At 41.2% G+C, this 22,091-nt stretch overlaps 2 protein-coding genes across 5 annotated transcripts in view; one reads left to right on the forward strand and one right to left on the reverse strand.

Annotated features, from left to right (window-relative positions):
• The window catches only part of DMD (dystrophin), a 2,282,236-nt gene that overhangs the window by 284,031 nt on the left and 1,976,114 nt on the right, over positions 1–22,091 (forward strand). The window lies entirely within an intron of this gene.
• LOC132224161 (E3 ubiquitin-protein ligase TRIM41-like) lies at positions 18,685–21,364 on the reverse strand. 2 transcript variants are annotated; one of them, XM_059679266.1, is made up of 2 exons: positions 19,898–21,364; positions 18,685–19,336 (listed from the first exon to the last, which is right to left on the reverse strand). In XM_059679266.1, the coding sequence occupies exons 1-2, from the start codon at positions 21,350–21,352 to the stop codon at positions 19,268–19,270; spliced, it is 1,524 nt and encodes a 507-aa protein (XP_059535249.1). In that variant the 5' UTR covers positions 21,353–21,364; the 3' UTR covers positions 18,685–19,267. The 2 variants fall into 2 exon arrangements, with proteins under 2 accessions (XP_059535249.1, XP_059535248.1); XM_059679265.1 differs by having other exon boundaries at positions 18,685–21,364.

Raw genomic sequence — 22,091 nt, forward strand, 5'->3', positions numbered from 1 at the left:
ATAAAATAAAATGTTTAAAAAAACTGTCTTTGAGAGACAGTTGGGAGACAGTGACAGAGTGATTCCACAATAGCAGATGAAACCCTGTTCAAACCTCAGAAACAAAGAGGAACAGCTTTGCTAATTTTTATATACATTATTAAGGAAAGAACAAAGCAAAGATCCTTGGGTAGTTCACTGTTTTCCAGTAATTCTCATATTGAAGCAAACATGGATACAGCAGATTTTCAGTAGGAATCTCAAACATATGTCTATCTGCCAATTGTGCATGTGCATGTGTGTGTGTGTGCACGCGTGCACCTGTGTGCGCTTATATTAAGGATTTAAATGAAACAATGATGGGGCATCACAACTTCAAAATTATTGTTTTATTTCATGTATACTTTATGTGTATGTTACACAGTAAGGAAATAAATGGATGCATTTTAAGTTCCATTTAGTTTTATTTAGCTTGTTACTTCAAAGCACTATAGAAACATTTGATATTTAAACCAAAACACTTCCTTAAAATAGTTTGTTAATGTATACACAGAAAATTATGGTTTGATGAAAAAGGCACATTTTTAAAAAATATATTTTTATTAAGTTCAGAGAGGAAGGGACAGGAAGAGAGAGATAGAAACATTAATGATGACAGAGAATCATTGATTGGCTGACTCCTACTCCCCCCACTACTGTGGATTGAGCTCACAACCCGGGCATGTGCCCTGATGGAATATCAAACCGTGACCTCCTGGCTCATAGGTCAATGCTCAACCACTGAGTAATGCACTGGCTGGAATAAAAAGGCACATTTTTAATTTGTTAAATGTGGTAAGACTTTTCATAGCTTATTTCAAAATGATGACATTTTGAGCAATTTTCCTGAATTTAATTTAGTCACTTCTAAAATTAAGATAATTTTAACTAGTCACCAAGGTTGTTTTGATCCATGATGTAATGTTAAAGGGCTTTTGAAAATGGAAAATGCTGCATATATATTATTGTTGTGCTTAACTTTGTTCCAAACACATTTTAGGAAAAATAGTAAAGTGATAGATAGCACAGCCCCAAAGTTCTCATCCCTTGTCAATCATGTATTATAGTTTTACCTTGATCAAGTTATTTAAATATGTTTGCCTCACTTGCTTCTTCATAATAAAAGATTCTACTTAGCCTTCCTTAGAATCTAGGGATATGGAATTACCAAGTACTCTCTTTATCCACTGAAATGTTCTCTGTCATTGCATTTAGTAGAAGTAACCCAGATATAATTGAGCAGGTAGAAAGAAAAAGAGGATGAATATGTAGAAATAACCTACTATATTCCAGATTTCATGCTTACTTAATTGGATGATCCAAGCTAAATCTCTCCTATAATGCCCAGGTGAAAGGAATGTCAGTTGTCTTTATTTTTCTAAATGAAATTGATTATGCTGCTAAAGCCCCACTTACCAGGGCAGACAAAAAATATAGGCTGTTAAGTTGTGAACTGTCCAATCCCTTCTCTGGAGTTTCCCAAGACTCTAGTGGGCCTGTGTAGCATCGGGAGAACAGAGAGAGGACGATAGCCTTTAATCCAACATTGTCTAAGCAATTTGATTCACTCAGTGAGAAAGCCACTTCCTCCTTCTCAACTAAAGTAGAAGAGAGATCCTTTCCCATTGGCAATTCCGAAGCACAAGAGGGATATTATCAATACATTCTCTCACTATTTCGCTCTCTGTCAGTTTTAGTGGGGTTCCATGGTTTACTTAAAGTGACAACTATAACAGAAAAATTTCTGACAGAGCTATGAGTAGAACAATAACTAACTACTTGAGTGTCTTTGTGAAACCAGGTTTAGATACAGTTTCATAACTGGTAATTTGAGGGAAACAAATTACATTGCACATTTTCTTGGTTCTGATACACCTGAAACAGCTTAGGAATCTGTTTTTAGTCTAAAACAACTTCCTGGAGAGGCTGATTTTCCTTCCCCCTCCCCACATGTCTTTTATACATTCCTCTGCTCCTCCTCCTTAACTGAGTACCTGCAGCAGAGGCCTGGGCAGAATGTTTTAGTGTTGAAATTACAATGTTTCAGTAGTTTACATTATCTTAATTTTCTCATTTCCCAAGGCATTTTGAAATGTTATGATAACATGAAAAATGTGTAACTTTCCCCAATGAAAAGCTAATTAACAATTGCGTTTATTCTTTGATGAACAGCTTCAAGGCTGAATTATTACTAGGCACTGTTTTTTGTGGGGTTTTTTTCCCCTTAGGTAGGTGGTTAAATAATGCTAAATTTGATCACCTTTGGCTAATTAGACTATTCTTTGGCAACCTAGGTACAAACTAGTTTCATTTTTTATTATTGTTTAATTTCTGATTCAATGAAAAATTAAGTACAATTTGGGTTACTGTTATTAGGAAGGAAACTGGCTTCAAATGATGTCATGAAGATACTTGTAAAATAGAGATGTCTATTTTTATGGGGAAAAAGTAAGGAGAAAAAAATGACTTCACTTGTTAGCTTTTTTATTCCTGAGTTAGGCTGAAGGCCAGTTCTGTAATTGCTCATGTATACCCTTTCTAAAATTTGCTCAAGGAAATCTGGATGAATTTTCCAAAAGGCAGTTAAAGGTTCACAATTGAAAAATTATTCTCCTTCTTAATGAGTATTGGTGAGTGTAATGGTTTCCTGGCATGCGGGATATGCTGAACAATGTATTGATAGCCGCAGCTCCAGGCAAAATTAAAATTATGTTTTTCAAAGATACTGGGGATTAGTATGTTTACCAATTTGTAACTAATTTGTAAAAGCAGCTACATTTGCAAAATCTATAAACCTTACATTTTAAACTTAGAAACTTCTTTTCCTGCATATTCTAACAAGTCCAGTGGTCTTCTATCTTTGCGGCTAATTGGAATTTCATGAGAGCCTTTAAAACTTAAAGATGCCTGGGTACCTCCTCAGAAGATTCTGATTTAATTGGATTGCGAGGAAACCCGGTCATTGGAATTTTTTTAAAGTTTCCCAAGTATTTGTAATGTGCAGTGAAGGTTGTGACCTTTGTAAAGGTTGCAAAACCAGTGAATTTGCAAACAACATACCATTTTCTAACAAACCCCAGTAAATTCAAAGAATATTTAGATAGAAGAATAAGCAAAAACAAAGATTAAAAAAAAAACACACCACAACAATGTCAACAAAGTGGGCACTTCGTAAGTATGAGTTTGTAATAACACATCACTGAACAGGATTGAAAAATTTAATATGGCAATTTCAAAATGCCCAGAAGAATTAATTATAATAAAGTCAGCAAGTCATTTAAAAACTAGGAAAAGTGAATTACTAGATCATATGGCATAATCCTTAGATAATATAGGAAAGTGACATTCAATTTATATGGTAAACATACATTGCCATTATAACAAGAAGAAAAAGTAGTGTTATTTTAAAAGTTATTTTAAAAAGTGTGCTATTTAGCCCTGGCCAGCAGTTCAGTGGTTAGAGCACCAGACCACTCAATAGAGCAGCAGTTCTCAACCTGTGGGTCGCGACCCCTTTGGCAGTCGAATGACCCTTTCACAGGGGTCGCCTAAGACCATCCTGCATATCAGATATTTGCATTACGATTCATAACAGTAGCAACATTACAATTATGAAGTAGCAAGGAAAATAATTTTATGGTTGGGTCACAACGTGAGGAACTGTATTTAAAGGGTCAGAAGGTTGAGAACCACTGCACTAGAGTGTCTCAGGTTCGATTCTCAGTCAAGGGCATGTATTTGGGTTGCTGGTTCGATCCCTGGCCCCAGTCTGGGTGTGTGTGGGAGGCAACCAATTGATGTGTCTCTCTCACATCAATGTTTCTCTCTCTCCCCTGCTCCATCCCACCCTCCCTCCCTCCCACTCTCTCTAAAACTCAGTGGAAAGAGAATATCCTTGAGTGAGGATTAACTAATTAAATCAAATTAAATTAAAAGTGAGCTATTTAGAAATTAATGAAATAAGAAAACCACACATTAAAACTTCTGGGATGAGAACAAAGCTGTAACCAAAGAAAAATGTATAGCCTTAAATGCTAAATGCTTTTATGTTTGAGATAAAAGGGAAAATAATAACCTAAACATTTGAATTTATCAGAAATAAAAAAGCAGTAGTAGAAATATCTTCAAAAATATTTTAAGACACATGGTTTCAAATATCCAAGTATGAATTATCATTGGTTTAAAAAGTTCCAAACCACAATAGTTTTTAAACATCTATATGCATATTCTAAAGCTTTCATTGCCTTGATTGTGAAATTTGAAAAAAATAGCACAGAGATTGAAAACTATACACCAATGTCAGGCATATAAATGTTAGTATCCTATAAAGTAAAGTAAATAACACCAAAGACAAAACTACCATTCTTAAATTGGATTTAGCTCAGGAAATAGATTGTGTAATTTAAGAGAATCTATTTATATCCTTCATTGTGTTATAGTTGAAATGCATGGATGGCTTTTCTCCATTGCTAGTGGGAGTGTGGGTCTTAGGGTACCGCTGGAATAAGCACTTCTGGAGGGTCCCAGGGGAAAATGAGATGTGGTAGAAAGCTTTATTTGTGTGAAATGACATCTCTCGGTTTGCAAAGTCCCATTTCCCTTAATCCAGTCCTGGAAAAGGCACAGCTGGGACTCACTAGATATCAAAGCAAAGGCAGTGTTCAGAGTTCCCATTCCTTGTAGAGTTGGGTCCAGTGCAGCAAAAGTCCCAAGAGAGCAAGAGTACCAAGAGGGAAAGGGAGGGAATTCCTTTGTTTAGGAGTTTCAATATCTGACATCTTCCAGAGCTTGCACTGGCTATGCCTACTCTGGCCAATGACCTGTTCCCAGGTGTGAATGGCGAGCACATACCTTCCCTATGTTACCAAGACTTTACTGGGCATGTATCTATTTGGCCTTGCCTTTGCTTCCTTCCTGTTAATTAGTAACTGGGAAATTTACAATGGTATTAATTGTACATAAAACTCAGAAGAAAAATATATAATATTTTCTACAAATTATGAAAAGATTTATAATCTGTCCCTGATTTAAGAATAGAAACAAAAAAATTAACAATGTAAGAATAGAGGACAATTGATATAAATGTTAATATCCTATAAAATAAAGTAAATAACACTAAGAGACAACATGACAAATAATTTCTATTAAAACAATAGAAAACTCCATAATCAATGTTGAAATATTGGTAGTATCTTCATTAAAACCAGAAACACAACTATTAAATGCTCTTTCTTAGTATTATTCTTGATATTCTAGCCAATGAACTATGCCAAATAAAAGAAATGAGAAGTATAAGTACTGGGGGAAAATCAAGTTATTCATATTGGGTGTTATTGCCCACTTGGACCTACATGAATCAACACTGACAACTAAATAGTCATATAACTATTTAAGAAAAAAACCTAGAAATTATTAGATATTAATTAAATGCTAGCTTACCTGCATGCTAGTAACTATTTAGATGATCTATTAGAAATCAAAACTCTCATTTTCCACAGTAGAGTTTCAAAAGGTAAAATTATTATGAATGTATTTAGCATGATACTTGAAGATATATAAAACTTTACTGAAAAACATAAAAGGATATTTGAATACATGGACAGATATATGCAATATTAATGAGACTAATAATATTTTGGACATATAATTTCTCCCCAAATTAACTTAAAATATAATAGAAAAACACCAAAATTAAACTGAGAAAGGAGGTAGTAGAGTTTTGGATGTGACAACAATTACTGTTAAGTTCATCTGACAGCAAGATAGATGAGACTTCATTGGAAAATGTTGAAAAACGTAAATGCAAAACATCATTTGCCCTTCTCAATGTTAAAATGTAAAATGAAAATCCCACTAAAAGAACATACAAATAGCATAACACACTGAGACAGTCCCAAAATACTATACTCAAGTATATATAATAAAAATGATATCTCAAATCAGTGGGTAAAGATATATTATCAAAGAAGTGGTTGTGGTAATCTTATAAAAAGTCAGAATTCTGCTTTATCTAATGCAGTAGATTAATTTTCAGCTAGATAAAATATTCAAATATAATAACCTTAAGAATCCCAAAGAACAGAGGAACAGTAAATAAATATTTCTACAATGGGATGATGGAAAATACTTCTCTAGAAGTAACAACAAAATAAACAAGTAAATGGAAAATACACAGAGATTTTTGTTTTACACATAGATTTTTTAAAAAAATCTGTACATAAAAAAACCCCAAGAAACTGAAATTGAATCTTACAAATCAATTAAGGAAAGGAAATGTACTGCCTATTTTAAAAATATATATAGGGGAAAGAATTGATATAAAATCCAGAGGCATGTGAGAAAATGTTCAACCTTACTTATACCCAAATAAATGAAAATAAAAATAACTTGTCTTTTTTTAATCTTGTACACTGACAAGAGATTGAATTGGTATATTTCAGGGGAACATTTTTGTAACATCCATCAGAATCCTGAACAGTGTGCATCCACTTGACTGAGCAATTGCATTTCTAGAGAATCATCCAAAGGAATACTTAAGTCTATGTGCAAAGATTGAATAATGCAAATATTTGTTATATTTATAATGAAAAATGAAAGTCACACAGTGACCATCGGGAGACTTTTTTAAAAAAAAAATTATGGCACATCTGTAAAGAAGGTAAATTTAAAATAAAGTTTTAGAAGCAAGTTCATTGATATTAAAAGTATTCCAAACATATAAGCAAAAAAAACAGACCATAATATGCAGTATGCATATGTATAATGTTATAGTATAATCTCACTTATATGAGTATATATCAAAATACAAATCTTTAGTATCTCTGGGAAGTGGATTTATATATAATTTTAATTTTCCCATTTTTGTTTATCAGGATGAGTATTAAGTGTAAAATTGTTTGAAGCAATGTTTTTTAACTTTAATTCATTATTATCTCCAGATATGTTCACCTAAAAATAAAAGGCCAAAGTCAAAGGCAACAAGGGTTTATTTGAGGTCCAAAATAATAGCTATTTGGGAAACACTGATTCAGGCAGAAACCCAAATAGTGTTCTGAATAGGAGGTGAAGGCAGAAGTATTTATGAGAAAGGGAAGGGGAACAATCACATGAATAGAAGGAAGGAATTTCTATGGTTGCACATAAGCTAACATAGTGATGCTAATTCTAAAGAATGTCTTTAATTTTCTGTCCAGTAATCAGAATGTCTGCTTTCCTGTTAGCTTTGCAAAGAGTTGTTTGGGATACAATGTTGCTTTAAGCTCAGCCCAAAGGTTATTTTGCCCAGTTATAATATTCCAAAGTTTTGAGAGTAAGATGACAGGGCAGTTCCTTTGGGATGCAGCATCCACTTCATAAATTCTTTTATTTAAATACTAGAGGCCCGGTGCATGAAATTTGTGCATGGAGAGGGTCCCTAGGCCTGGCCAGTGATCAGGGCTGTCCAGGGCCTTCCTTCCCCCAGGTGCAGGCTGCCAGCCAGGGCCTTCCTTCATTTCCGCGCTTCCCCCTGGTGGTCACCACACATCATAGCGAGTGGTCGCTCAGGGTCAGTCATACTCCCCAGGGGACAATTTGCATATTAGTCTTTTATTATATAAGATACTGTGTCCTCTACTTGTCACTCCTCAGAGGCAGATACTTTGAGTTGTTTTATTTTTTTAATGCTTGCCTTTTTCAAATCTTTAATAATATTTTCATATCACTAACCTTTGATTTTATCTCTTTTTCATTATCTATGGTCTTTCTCCTATGAGAGATGAAAAAATTAACTCATTTTCATCATACTCCACATACTTCCATCAATTACTTTCTCATTTTAAATGTTATCCATAAAGCTTTAGTTTCTTTCAACAGTATCTTTAAATTCTACACATGGTAAATAGAGATTCTGATGGCCTTACATGTTTCTTCACTTCTATTGACTTTCTTCGTCCAATTCTATAAACCCTATTATTAATTTTATATCAAGTTGCTTTTCTTTGTTCTCTAACTATAATTAAATCTCTTGTGTTTTGTCAAAGAGTCATTGTAAAAATTTAAAGTATAAACAGCGTGCACATATAGTTTATTGTAGAGCCAACTATGTTGGGCTTACTTTTCCTTTCCTACAGTTTCAATGGCAGGTTACTTTCAAGTTCTTATGGATTCTCTTTTCTTTGCTCCACTAATCTCTCAAATTCAAAAACAGTACAGATGTTACTAAGTCTTCTGTGCCTTGAGCTCCCAAATCTCTTCTTTTCCTTTCCCTTTCCCTTTCCCTTTCCCTTTCCCTTCCTCTCTCTCTCTCTCTCTCTCTCTCTCTCTCTCTCTCTCTCTCTCTCTCTCTCTCTCTCTCCTAGTATCTTTCTGGAGCTTGTGCACTCCCGCATACACACTTCTGAGGAGGTAAGAGAAAAGAGAGATCCTATTAAGTAGACAGAAAGAGGGCAAGTCAGAAAGAGGGCAAGTTCTTTGGGAATACTCACACTTTAATATTGTCTTATTTCTTTTGGAAGAATTTTTTGTTTTTTGGTTTTGGTTTGGATATTGATTAATTTTTAACCATCTTATTTTTAAAATGGTGAAGACTTTATTTTTTAGAACAGTTTTAGTTTCACAGCAAAATTAAGGGGAAGGTACAGAGTTCCCATATATCTCCTGCCACTACACATGCATAAACTCTCCTTTTTTAACATCTCCCACTAGAGTGGTACACTTCTTATAATTGATGAACCTACATTGACACGTCATAATTACTGAAAGTCCATAGTCTGCATTAGGGTTCATTCTTGTTATTATATAGTCAGTAGGTTTGGATAAATGTATAATGAAGTGTATCTATCATTATAGTATCATACAGAGTGTTTTCACTGTCCCCCAAATTCTCTGTGCTGTGCCTATTTATCCTTCCACCTCCCACACCCTAAATTCTGACATTTTTACTATAGTTTTGCCTTTTCCAGAGTGTCATATAGTTAGGATCAGATAGTATGCAGCTTTTTTCAGGTTCGTTTGTTACTTATATGCATTTAAGCTTCCTCCATGTTGTTACATGGCTTGATAGCTTCTTTATTTTTAGCACTGAATAATGTTCCATTGTCTGGAAGTACCTGACTTTATCCTTTCACTTACTGAGGGACACCTTGGTTGCTTCCAAGAGTTGGCAATTATAAATAAAGGTACTATAAACATCTCTGTGTAGGTTTTTGTGTAGCCATAAATGTTCAACTCCTTTGGGTAAATACCAAGGAGCATGGCTGCTGGGTCACATAGTAAGAGAATGTTTCATTGTGTAAGAAGCCTCCAACCATCTTCCTGAAGCAGCTGTATCATTTTGCATTTCCACCAGCAATGAATAGAGTTCCTGTTGCTCCATGTCCTCACCAGCATTTGGTGTTGTCAGTGTTCCAGATTTTGAAACATCCAACCTTTAATAATGTCTTATCGCATCATATTCCTTTGGGGGGATTTTGTGACGTTTTATAGTTTGGTGTTTTGTTTTGTTTTTCCTTCTTTTTTTCTGGTGTGCTGCAGAGTAGGGAAGAAGAAAAAGAGTCAAACACCTTGTTGCGAATCTGGAGTCTAAGGAGAAATACTGGAAGAATGTTTATAAATAGAGAGATATATAATGTTGAATTTAATGTATCAACTATATGATGCCTAATGTAGACTCTTGGCTGTTACTGCCAAATTCTCAGTAAACATCTACCACAGTATAAAAGACTGACTAAGAAAAATATATAGTTAGTAGCCAATTATTTTATGTGTATACAAGAGAAACCAATAATAGATCATTTCCATGTAACAAAGACAATGACAGAACTTATGTTGGAGAAAGAGGAGAGAGAAGAAAAATCGCAGACCTTTGAAAATGATAAGGCTAATTTTCTTTTCCTTAGGAAAGGTGCTTATGAGTTGGCAGCAAGCAGAGGCCAGTGTCAATGTCTACTAATCAAAGATTACCAGGATACACCTATTAGTCACCCCCCCCACACACACACACACACTCATACACCCAAAACAAAGAAACCTCATAGCTTCATTTAGCTTGCTGCATCAAGTAAGAATTCACTCTATGGGAGCCATGGGGCATTTCAGTAAAAGAGAGTGAGGATGGGTGTGGTTATTACAGGATTTAGGCAGTTGTTGAGGGATTTTAAAGAGGGTTTTTGGAAGCAGAAGTAAATTCTGAATTGCATGTTGCAACAGGCAGAGGCAATATTGTATTGGGTATTTTAATTTTTTTTAAGAGATGGGAGGCTGCCCGGCCTGCGTTGCCCAGTGGTTGAACATCAACCTATGAACCAGGAGGCCACAGTTCGATTCCCAGTCAGGGCACATGCCAGGGTTGTGAGCTCAATCCCCAGTGGGGGGAGGGGGGGAAGGTGCAGGAGGCAGCTGATAGATGATTCTCTCTCATCATTGATGTTTCTATCCCTCTCTCCCTCTCCCTTCCTCTCTGAAATCAATAAAAATATATATTTTTTAAAATAGGTGGAAGGGTTAAGAAGGGGCTAGAATTGTCATTGGTAGAGGTACTAAACTAAGTTTTCTTAGTCAAGAGAGGGGATGGACTGTTTAATGATTTTCTTTTTTGAGACCTGGTCTTATCTCTGCCTAGTTCCAGACATAGGGTGGCCTTCTCTGGACATTATTTCTCATGAATGCTATTTATGTTTGGTTGGGAACAGCACAGTCTAGCTGCCAGCAAGGCTGTTTTTCACATTAACAGTCCCTCCTTTGGGCCAAGGTAAGATAAGGTCAGTCCAAAGGACTTTGATCTATGAGGTCCAGGTCTGCGTAAGTCAGAGAATTCTGCCCTTGAACAGCTGGATCAGTCATTAAGGGAATAATTTTGGTTGTTCAAGTTTGCGTCGGGAGGTAGTGGCAGTTTACTCAGATGTTTTTGGGACAAGCTGTTCCTGCTTTGTGTCTGTTAGTGTCCTTTGATGGTGCTTACATTTCAGTTATGTGTTTTCCCTGTTCCAGCTTTTCTGAACAGCTGCAGATGTGTGGTCTTAGCTTCAGCCCCCTCCAAATACAGATCTAGAGGCGAGGCGACAGCTTGTGTGGTTCACTGTAGAAAGTTCTTCCTTTTAGCAAAGGCAGTCCAACTGCCCCAGGTGCCCACCTGAGGGTCTGCATAAGATCCACCCCAAATGGCCCACATGGGACCCAGGAGAAGGGGATCTTTATCCACAGGCCTATCTCCCATGGACCCGGGTCGCTCCTGAGCATTAACCTCCTTTCCCTTCCAGGTGTGGGGATTTACCGGAATGAGTGTTCCCCATTGGTGTCTCTATCCCCAGCAGATGTTAAGCATTTCACTAGTATGTGAGGGATAAATGAGTTTTCAAAGACTTATATGACAACCCTGTTAGCAGGACTAGATTGTCTCATCTTGATACAGCAAAAATACTTAGACCTGACAAAACTTGAAAGGCTATACCCAGTTGCCCCTCACGTCTTAGACCTTCTATTAGTAATTTCTACATTTTAAAAATAAGTTCCAAACATCATAGCCTTTTCTCCAAATATTATACATATCAAAGATGGATAGGTCTATGAAGAAACACGGTGCTATTCCTGGCATCATCCTGCAGGATTTCTCTCCTATGTCCCAAACTCTGAGAGTGAGGGATGAGCTGGAGTTCTGACTGGTTCTATCAGGCTGATGAATCTAAAGACCCTTTCTGCCATTGTGGGTAAAGACCCTGAGCGAGGCCATTTCTCTGCAGTCCAAAAACACTCTCAGCCCAATAATAATAATGACATTGAAAAGAGAGGCTAGCTTGATCTTGCTTTAATGCCATTGAATTGGCTGCACACCTTCCACCATCAGGATAATATACCTATTTTTAGCAACATAACTCCAGCAAAACTCTGTACAGTAAAGCTCAAGCATTCAGCAGGTTAAGTAAGACCAGCCCTTAGAGCCCAAAGTATGATGATTGCAACTGGTAATGTACATCATGGCCAGACCAGTTTCTCCCTTGTTCAAAATACTGTTCTATTTATGAGCAATTTTCTTCCACTTCAAACTCTTTCATAATTCTTCCTCCTGTTGTAATTTGACCATCCACTAATCATTTCTGAGATGGAAACACATATCTAAGTGAAACACTTTTGAAGAGCTGATTAAGCAGATAGTGGGTTTATTTTTCTAATTTCTTGTCAAATGGTTAATAGAATTGCCAAGGAAGTACTATTTCAAAGTCTGAAAAACTATATATGAAAAAAAAATTTTTTGTGGAAACTAAATGTATTGGGCCAGATGGAGGTTTATATCTCAGTAATTAAAGTGAAAAAAGTGCAGCCCTGGTGGGTGTAGCTCAGTTGGTTGGGCATCATCCTGTGCATCAAAAGGTTGCTGGGTTTGATTCCTAGTCCGGGCACATGCTCAGGTTGTTGGCTCAATTCATGGTACAGGGTATGTGGGAGGAAGCTGATATGTTCTGCTCTCACATTGATATTTCTCTCTCTTTCTCCCTGTCCCTTCCTCTCTCTAAAAATTAATAAAAAATCTTTTAAAAATAAAAATAAAATAAAGTGAAAATGTACAACATAAAACACATATGTTGCCCCAAATAATATTTACATAAATGATTTAATAGTCAATAAAAGTTCAGTACAACTCTTTTCAAATGAAAGGGATAGTTGAAGATATGGGTTCTAGCCTTGGATCTTCTATTTACTAGCTAAGCAACCTAGTGCAAATCACATGGTGTCTACATGTTCCATCAAATATGGGTCCATTTATAGCAAAATTGATAGAAATCAGATCAAGAAATACAAAGAAGGTAATAGTGAAGAAGTTTTATTTGAAGAAGAGAATAGCAATGTGAATGGGACACCGAAAAGTTCAGATATTACTCTGGCTGATATTATCTACCATAGCTTCTATCTAGCCTCCTTTACAGCTCAAGGGACTATCTAATAAAGTGAACTTTGTGGTCTCCTTAGCAAAAACAACACTCATAAGGAGTCATCCATGAGTAAGACTAGCTAAGACTTTCCTGTCTTTGAAGTTGAGTGAGAAACCAGCAATTAGCTCCAAATTACATCTCACTTATAAATTTAAAATAGAATATACTATTATACTGCTCTTACTGAATCCAATTTCATCCTTTAATATGAAGCTTTGTCCTTTCTTGGTTTCCCTCTGGACCTGTTATAGTGGTGTTTGTTTGTTTTTTAATTTGTTATTTAATGTTGTTCTAAGCTAAAAAAAATTTAAACATTTAGTAAAACTTTACTGTTCATCATTATTGTTCAATGCCATTTTTAGATTTGAGTAGAAGAATCTATAATAATAAAAGCATAATATGCTAATTAGACCAGAAGTCCTTCCAGACATCCTTCCGGGATGAAGCCAGGCCTGCAGGCACGGGATTGAGGCAGCTGCTGTGACTGCGAGGGAGGGGAGGGAGGCAGCTGCCCCCAGCTGCTAAAGCCTACTCTTGCATGAATTTTGTGCATCAGGCCTCGAGTTTAATCTATCTACACTAATAAAAGAGATACATGGTAATTAGTGTCACTCCGCTACCCTTCCCATTGGCTAATCCCCCTGTCACTCACAGAGTAGGGCTGAGATATGCAAATTAACTGGCAGCCAAGATGGCGGCCGGCAGCCAGGCAGCTGATGCGAACAGGGAGGCTTGCTTGCTTCAGTGATGGAGAACTCCAACGTTCCCCGCCTGACTTGCCGGCCTCTCAGCAGCAACTCTAAGCAACTATGTTGCGAATAAAGAAGCTAAAAAAAAACCCAGAAACCTGCTTTACTCAGCAAGCTTCAGCCAGCCAGACCGCAACATTGTATCAAATACAGACGGTAAACAAAGGCCAGAAACCTGTTTTCAGCAGCCAAGGCCTCAGAGCTAAAGCTGGCCCAGAATAAAAAGAAAAAAAAAAAAAAAAAAAAGAAAGGAGCAGTTGGGAGCTTCAGTCCCAGCCTGAAAACAGCCCTCAGCCCTTCAGCCAGACTGGTCAGGCACCCCAGTGGGGACCCCCACCCTTAATGGTGTGTGACCAGCTGCAAACAGCCATCATCCCCTCACCTAGGCTGGCCAGGCACCCCAGTGGGGACCTCCACCCTGATCCAGGACACCCTTCAGGGCAAACCAGCCAGCCCCACCCATGCACCAGGCCTCTATTCTATATAGTAAAAGGGTAATATGCCTCCCAGCACTGGGATCAGCAGAGCTGAGAGGCCTCCCGGCACCGGGATCAGCGTGACAGGGGGCAGCGCCCAAACCCCCTGATTGCCCTGCAGCTCTGTGTGTGACAGGGTGCGGCGCCCCAACCCCCCCCCCCATGGGCCCTGCTCTGTGTGTGATGGGGTAGAGCCATAACCTCCCCATCGGCCCTGCCCTGAGTGTAAGAGTGGCGGCGCCCCAACCACCTGATCGGCCCTGCTCTGTGGGTGTTAGAGGGCGGCGCCCCAACCCCCCCCCCACAGGCCCTGCTCTGTGTGTGATGGGGTAGAGCCATAACCTCCCCATCGGCCCTGCCCTGAGTGTGACAGTGGCGGCGCCCCAACCCCCTGATCCTCCCTGCCCTGAGTGTGACAGTGGGCGGTGCCCCAACTCCCCTATCAGTCCTACTCTGTGAGTGACAGGGGGGAGCTCCTCAACCCCCTGATCGGCCCTGCTCTGTGCATGACAGGGTATGGAGCCCCAACCCCCCTGATGGTCCCTGTTCTGTGTGTGACGGGGTGGTGCCGCAGCCTCCCCATCGACCCTGCCTTGAGTGTGACAGGGGGCGGTGCCCCAACCCCCCAATCGGCCCTACCCTGAGTGTGACTGAGGGTGGCATCACAACCTCCCAATCTGCCCTGCTCTGTGCATGACAGGGGAAGGCGCTCCAACTCCCCAGTCAGCCCTACTCTGAGCCCAACCCGGGGCTGCACCTAGGGATTGGGCCTGCCCTCTGCCACCCAGGAGCAGGCCTAAGCCAGCAGGGCGTTATCTCCCAAGGGGTCCCAGACTGCGAGAGGGCACAGGCCGGTCTGAGAGCCCCCCCTTCCCCCGAGTGCACAAATTTTTGTGCACTGGGCCTCTAGTATATATATATAAAAGCCAGGTGACTGGAACGATGGAACCAGAACGACTGGTTGCTATAATGCACTGTGGCAGCCAACCAGCCTGATCAGGGCCCTGATTCAGCCCCCACCAACCACCCATGGCCCCTCCCCCCAGCCAGCCCCACCCCCAGTCACCACCCCCCCATCAGGGGCAGGGCCTGCCAGCCAACCTCCTGTGCCCCCTCCCCCCTGCCGGCCCAGCCCCCATTGGCCCCCATTGGGGCCGGCCAGCCGTACCCTACCAGTGCACGAATTCATGCACTGGGCCTCTAGTGTGTAATAAACTCCTATGCAGAATCACTGAAATTATACAATTTCATACCTCATTCATGCTCATATATATTGCTCTTACAAGAAAAAGGGAAATGCTGCACAAAACTAACTCAACTGTTTTTATTTCACTTTTTTCATATGTGCATATTTTATTGGCACTCTCTACTTTTAGCTAACTGATGAGTAAAGGAGGACAAAAAGCAAGAAAAGGAAATTAAAGTTGGGTTGCCCAATTTTTTCCTTTCCCTCTATGTCATCATTTTCTGTATAAGTGGTTGCCTAGTGCAAGTAAGGAACACAAGAAAGGATATGGTAGGGATTTTTGGCCATTAGTGTTTCTAAGAATGCTATTGCCTTCTTTCTGCATTCAGAGTAAGCTTTGATGCACGTGGGGAACCTTGGCCTTTCATGGCTGTCTATGCCCCTCCTTATTATATACTTATCCTATACTAGCGTGGAGTCTCATGCATTGTGGTTCTACAAGAATTTTGTTCTCATGGGATATTGCAAAAGACAACTATGAATGGAGCAGCAAGGAATGGTGGATGCATATATCATATTCATCTTCTCTCCTCAAATGCATGCTCCATTGCCCCATGCAACTTCACATATAAAACATAAATTCAGATATATAATTATTAAAAATTTCAGGATGGCAACAGAATTGCACTGAACCAAGATCAATGCTCTTCTGAATACAGGGCCCTATGTGACAACACAGGTCACATGCCCATAAAGCCAGCTCTTTTGAAGTATCAAAATTTTATGAGAGCATTATGCTAAGTGAAATAAGCCAGTCAATGAAGGAAAAATACCACATGATCTCACTCATTCATAGATAATAGAGACCATTATAAACTTTTGAACAATAATAGGTACAGAGGCAGAGCTGCCTCAAACAGATTGTCAAACTGCAGCGGGAAGGCCAGGGAGGGTTGGGGGGCAGGAGGGAGGGGGGTAAGAGATCAACCAAAGGACTTGTATGCATGCATATAAGCATAACCAATAGACATAAGACACTGGGGGATAGGGGAGGCTAGGGGACTGTCAAGGGCGGGGGGGAAAAAAGGACACATATGTAATAACCTTTGTAATACTTTAAGCAATAAAAAAAAAGAAAAGGAAAAAGAATTTATGTGAAATGCTGTGATCATTAAAATGAACCAACTTTTCTGGACCTTCTCAGGACCCTTACTATGTATATATGCTTCATAATCTCCAAAAGTAATAGAAAATTTAGCCTTCACAATCTTCAGGAGACAAATTGACAAAACCTCAGGTGGATCATCGTATTCCCTACTAAACTTCTTGGCTTTGCCACTGTGCATTCCAGGGATGACCACAGCCTGATTCATGCTAATCAAACATCCCAGAGATTTATGGATGTATCACCCAAGTGTCAATGTGGTGATGGACAATGAAAAACACGACTGACTGCCTACTAGTTCAAATTTCTGTACTGCATATCAATAGATAACCACCCCAATACATGCACACACACATACATCAAGCCATCTAATCAGGAAGCTAAGTTATAATTGGAAGTTTATTTGGTTAGTACACAATTTAAACAGAGGGAGATAAATATTAATGAAATAGCAAAGGTTTTTCCAACACAGATACCTGTAAGTGAACTGCCTATTTCCAGTTGTGATCATAAATATATACATTCACTTTATACAGTATGAAAAATATGAAATCACCCATAACCTGACACCTCTGTGCTAGACACATGGCAACTATGCTTTCTCTGCTCTTTAATAACCATTGGCTTTTTATTGAATATTTTTAACATCAGTATTTTCAGATTTTGCCAGAGGTTATATCCTCTTCTCTTAAGTGTGGTACATTTCTTAACCAATCATTTCAAACTTTATTTCTATCATTTATTTTTGTAAGTATCAAAAATTGAACCTTTTACATTTGTAATACCTTAACTAATAAAGAATTTAAAAAATTGAACCTTTTAGGAAGTATATTAGTATTTGATTTGTGGCTTGCACAGTAGCTATATTCTACATATAGAAAAATGTTCTAGTTTTAAATATAATAGAAATTGGGTTGATTGAGTACAGACCAAAAATACAATTCTGCCTACCCGTTTTTTAAATAGCCAAGTACAATTCAAAATAAAAAACAGCCTTAATAATTTTTTAAAGTCTCATGTTATTTATTAATTCTACAGAAACTGGAATAGGTAGTAGCTAAAACCTGTTACATTCCTAATGATGCCCAATGAGCTGTGAGAAATAAATAGGTGGATACAGTCCAGTTGACAGAAAATAGTTGTCTATTACTGACTTGTCTGAGAGGAAATGAACACTTGCATTTATTAGGGACAGAGTATAAACTGTTCTTCACTGAAGCATTTCTAAAAGTTCTATGCTTCTTTGAATACTAATAAGGACTCTGAAATTAAAGGTAAAATATGCAAGTTACCTGGAATATCACAGGTTATTTTATAAGCTGCTGGTATTTTTTATTCCTTATATAATTATGATTTTCCCAGGTCCCAAACCCAATAAATTCTATAACCTCTATTTCATATAAAATTATCAGCAAAGTAGTATATCATTTCCTTTAAGAAGTTTAAATCAGTAGACAATCAGAATTAGTGTGAGTTTTACAGGAGTATGTCTCAAACTTGCCTACATTGGAGCTCTTACAAATACTTATGCCTGGGTCTTATTCCAGAGATTCTGACTTAAGAGGTTTGTAGTACCAGCATCTGGATTTTCTTACTTTTTCCAAATAAAACATTTTTTATTTCCACAATCCAACTTCCCTTTCCCCCAGGAACATAAATTGACCTGGGCCATCAAAGCACAGGGCAAAAGCTGATAAATGACACAAGGCAAAGGGTAATTAGAAAAATAGATAATACCAGTGATGGTGAACCTTTTGAGCTCAGCGTGTAAGCATTTTGAAAAACCCTAACTTAACTCTGGTGCCGTGTCACATATAGGAATTTTTTGATATTTGCAACCATAGTAAAACAAAGACTTATATTTTTGATATTTATTTTATATATTTAAATGCCATTTAACAAAGAAAAATCAACCACCCTGACCGGTTTGGCTCAGTGGATAGAGCGTCGGCCTGTGGACTGAAAGGTCCCAGGTTCAATTCCGGCCAGGGGCATGTGCCTTGGTTGCAGGCACATCCCCAGTGGGAGGTGTGCAAGAGGCAGCTGATCGATGTTTCTCTCTCATCGATGTTTCTACCTCTCTATCCCTCTCTCTTCTTCTGTGAAAAATCAATAAAATATATTTTAAAAAAAAAGAAAAAGAAAAATCAACCAAAAAAAATGAGTTTGCGTGTCACCTCTGACATGCGTGTCATAGGTTCGCCATTACTGGATTATACCCAAGGCTCTCCTAGGGACCTGAACCCTGCTCCCCATCAGAACTCATCAAATGAAACTGAAGACATAAGAGGATGGAAACATGAAACTCCAGTGAACAAAGGGGAAAAGAGTCTGGCAGTGAAAAGGGTAGGGTGTGGTTTGCTGGGGAAAGGGGTGAGAAAATAATTTACTGGGGGGGATATAATGATATGTGGTTTCAATCATGTCAACCACTCTGGATCTCACTGAAACTAAATTCTGGCCAGTCTGTGGAGATAGAAATTGGGATAGAAGAAAGTTTGGAATCCTTCCTTCCCTAGAGGAGATGTTATTATCCAGCTCTCCCTTTTGCCCAGCCTGCCTCCCCTCAAAAATCCTCCAAATTCCATAGCTATAACTTCCATCAGAAAATGGAATTGGAATGGGGAGAGTCGTGAGTCCTGCCCAAATAATCCAGCCTGGGGACTGGTATGAAGGTTGAAAAGCAGGAATGGGTAGAGGGAAGTTAATAAAGTTAAATATTCCCTCCCCTACTCAAACTCGGTCCCTGGGTGGACAGGAAGGGAAGACTAGGCAGCTGTTATCAGGGACCCATGCAGATGAGGCAGAGCTGGAGGCCAGAAAGGTTCCTTAAGCTCCTACGGGGAAAATTGGGGTCAAGGAAGAGCAGGAAGCAATGCAGAAAATTTTGGGAGCCTTTTAGCCCCAAAACTTGGACCACCCTCCACCACCACTCGCCCTGCCAGTGCTGACCAGAGGGGCCCCAGCAGGTGGTAAGCTGATCAAGGGCACAGCTTGATTTGGGTACCCTTGGAGAACACCCGGAAGAAAGGGAAGACAGGCTCACCCAGAAAGGCAGCTGAAAAGGTGTGCACATGGGCCAGAGTGTCTGCATTGTAGAAGTCCAGGCGCCCAGCCTCATAGTCCAGGTACACACCAAAGCGCCATGGTTTCTCATGTGGGCAGAGCAGCATCTGCTCCCTCAAACTCTGTGCCTGGTAACCGTTGTCATTGGTGCCCACACACCACACTTCCCTCTGGGGCAGGGGCTGATGGGGTAGGTGGAGGCGGCGGTGAGGGCCAGAGGAAGAACTGGCATCCCCGGTGCCCCCCGAGGAATCCCCAGAGCCCACCTCCTCATGATGAGATAATTCTCGGGCAACACCCACGGCCCAGCCCCACTGCCCACCCACCTCTACCTCCCAGTAGTGCCAGCCAGAGCGGAAGCCCTGGGCCCCCAGTACGCAGTAGTCGGCCGAGAAACACTTGGAATAGTCAGCAACCTCCTGCTGCCGTTCTGCCAGGTGCACCTGCCGGCGATCAGGAGACAGCATCAGGGCCGGGTGAGCCGTGTCGGGGTCCAGTGTCAGGTCCACTCGAACAGCCTGACAGAAAATCCGGCTCATTTTCCTCACTATGGTGTCTGCCAGGAAGTCATGGCTGTGGGGCTGACATGGGTCAGGGGACCAGATCTCTGGGGGCTCCCACCCTCTCTCTTCACACCTATTGAAAGTCTCCTTGATGTCCTGGAGCAGCGGCCGGGCCCCCTGCTGGCTCTGTTTCTGGGCCTTGTTCAGCAGGCGGCTCAACTGGGCGGACCGCTCAGCCAGAAGATTGGCCATTGCTTCTGCCAGGCCCAGCTGAGCTTCGTGCATCTCTCGAAGGCGCTGCTCCAGCCTTTCCTCCTCTTTAGTCAGAAACATTGCCAGCCGTCCAAATTCTGAGGCCACAGCTGCCAGCTCTGAATTCATCTGGATCTTCAGCTCTGTCACCCGCCTTTCCTCCTTGGCTTTCATCTTCTGCACAGCCTCCAGGTGCTTCCTTAGAGGTTCCACATGCACCTGCAGTTTGGCCTTGTACTCCTGCACCACCTCCTCCAATGGCACCACGCTGTGATGCTTGTGGCTCCTGGATTCTTGGCACAGCCCACAGATGGCCTCTCCGTCCACCTCACAGAAGAGCTTCAGGGCCTCTTGGTGTTGGGGACAAATGCCCTGCTCATTCCCATGGCTGCCGCAACCTGCTGCTGGTTGCATCTTCCGAATCACCTCCACCATGTTGGCCAGCTGCAGGTTGGGGCGGAAGTTCCTGCTGGGAAAGCTCTTCCGGCACTGGGGGCACGTGAAGCACTGCCGAGGGTCTAGAAGCGGGTCCAGCTCCTCTTCCTCATCCTCCTCCAGCACTTCTAATTCGGCCTCCTCAGCCTCCATCCCCAGGTCGTCGTCGTCGTGGCCATGGTCGTCGTTGTGGTCCTGGTTGTGGTCGTCGTCCTCCTCCTCCTCCTCCTCCCTCACATCCATGTTGTCCCAGTCGGGCCCGCCCATGTTCCCGGTCCAGAACACTCCTTCCTCCTCCTCGACCTCTTCCTCCAAGTCGCCCTCATAGTCTTCATACCTCATGGGGGTGTCCCAGCCCGCACCGGCCCACGCAGCCTCCACTTCCTCCTCTTCTCCTCCATTTTCCTCCTCCTCCTGGTCTAACTCGACCCGGCCTTCCTCATCTTCCCCTCCCCATAGCCGGGTCACACACATTCGGCAGAAGTTGTGCCCGCAGCCAATGGACACAGGGTCTGTGAAGTAATCGAGGCAGATGGCGCACACCGCCTCCTCCTGCAGGCTCTGCACAGGGTTGGGTGCCTTGGAACTGGCAGCCATCTTAGTGTCCACTCAGCCGGTGGGGGGCCGGGGGTTTTCCCTCTCAGAGGCCCTGACGACCCCGCCCCGCCCCCAGTCCTGCTTCTTCACACCTTGCCTCAGGCGCAGATAGAGAAATGTCCTTCCGTCAACCCACTCTCCACACAGTTCCCTTCGCCCAAACGACAAGCGTGTCTCTGCCACGGGAGAGAACACAGAGGACCGCTAGCGCCAAGCCCCTCAGGTGGCCCTGAGTGCAAATCGCCGCCCAACGCTCTCTGGGCCTCCTCATAAGCCCCGCCCCTCCACTTCCTGGCCCCGCCCCCTCACATCCATTCTCCCTCCCAACACTTCCGGTATTGAGTTTCCGCTATCCCGAATGCTCCCTTTCCGCCCCAGGAGGTCGACAGGAAACGACGAGGAGACGCTCTAGCATTCACTCGGGGAAGAGGGCGGGAGGGCTAGGACAATGGAGGTTCGCATCTCTGTGGTGCGGGGCGGGAGCAACGCAGGCAAAGCGGAAAGACCGGAAAGACCAGACACTCCCAGCCCCCGCCCCTGGGGATAAATTTCAGGAGACAATGGAACCCTTCGTGGCCATCCGCTGTCCATACTGTGACCGCGTCGGCCCAGCGCCATCCTACCAGCCGGGCACCAAAGATGGCGGCAAGCACTCCTCACAGCTGATGCCAGAAGCAGAGGGGCAGTATTTGGATTTTCAAAGTTCCCCAGGTGGTTCTAATATGCATCCAAGATTGAG

This window comes from Myotis daubentonii, chromosome X, assembly GCF_963259705.1.
Source record: "Myotis daubentonii chromosome X, mMyoDau2.1, whole genome shotgun sequence".
Lineage (NCBI taxonomy): Eukaryota > Metazoa > Chordata > Mammalia > Chiroptera > Vespertilionidae > Myotis > Myotis daubentonii.

Coding starts and splice junctions, on each gene's coding strand:
- LOC132224161 (XM_059679265.1), bottom strand. CDS start 21,352: ATGGCTGCCAGTTCCAAGGCACCCAACCCTGTGCAGAGCCTGCAGGAG.